General features: G+C 38.0%; 1 protein-coding gene across 3 annotated transcripts in view; it reads left to right on the top strand.

The window, feature by feature from the left end:
* Positions 1-878, top strand: part of LOC128881459 (sodium-independent sulfate anion transporter-like) — a 10,765-nt gene that overhangs the window by 3,712 nt on the left and 6,175 nt on the right. For all 3 annotated transcript variants that reach the window (XM_054132510.1, XM_054132507.1, XM_054132509.1), the window contains exon 3: positions 337-491. In XM_054132510.1, the coding sequence (XP_053988485.1) occupies positions 337-491 (155 nt within the window). The remainder of the gene's footprint in view (positions 1-336; positions 492-878) is intronic.

Here is an 878-nt window from a genome sequence, read left to right as displayed (position 1 = left end):
ATGTTGCAATCAGCCTTTACGATAACCAGAATATCTTCGCTTCTTTGCATCTGAATAGAAGAAATATTTTCTTCAAACAGATGAACAAAAATAGTCTTTAACGTGACCGATTTTAATCATTTTTCTTATTATCTATCTTAATAATGATTCTTCCATTTCGATCCCGAGAAAAATTCCCGTCCCGACCGAGATCTCGCGCATCCCTACTATAAACTTATACCTTGAGTAACCGCATCTCGTAGTTGGTAGTGAATGAGTTAAAATCATAAGTAATGTTTGATGTGGCGTGGCCAAATCATGAGAAATTGTTTTTACTTGTGGCAACTTTAATTGTAGGCGATCGCGTACGCCGGACTTGCTGGACTAACGCCTCAATATGGACTTTATAGTGCGTTCGCGGGCAGTTTCGTTTACATTGTTTTTGGAACATGCCGAGAAGTCAATATTGGCCCAACCGCATTGATCTCACTGCTGACGTACACTTACGCAAGGTAAGAGATTCAACGCTCCTGGGAGCGAAGAACAAATATTTTTAAGATGTCATCTAGCAGTGTTGAGAACAAATTAATTCGAATGAAAAAGATAACGACTTCGTTTGACTACATTTTATATAGCGAATAATTTCTGTTAGTACCTACATAAGTACATAGATCCATTCAAACCTTCGACAAGCAATGAAATGTCGACAATCGATTGTTTTCCTCGCACTTTACTAGTTGTTTCCAACTGTGCTGCTGTCATAGACGAAAAAAGAATTCCCCATTTCTTTGCTCAGTTTTATATTTATGTACAAAGCCAATTACTTTCTAGATATGAGAGATCTGATATATGTGTGTGTGTGTGTGTGTGTGTGTGTGTGTGTGTGTGTGTGTGTGTGT

Source organism: Hylaeus volcanicus, chromosome 8 (genome assembly GCF_026283585.1).
Source record: "Hylaeus volcanicus isolate JK05 chromosome 8, UHH_iyHylVolc1.0_haploid, whole genome shotgun sequence".
NCBI lineage: Eukaryota > Metazoa > Arthropoda > Insecta > Hymenoptera > Colletidae > Hylaeus > Hylaeus volcanicus.
Note: the sequence above shows the minus strand (reverse complement) of the source record. Positions and strands in the feature narration are given on the sequence as shown.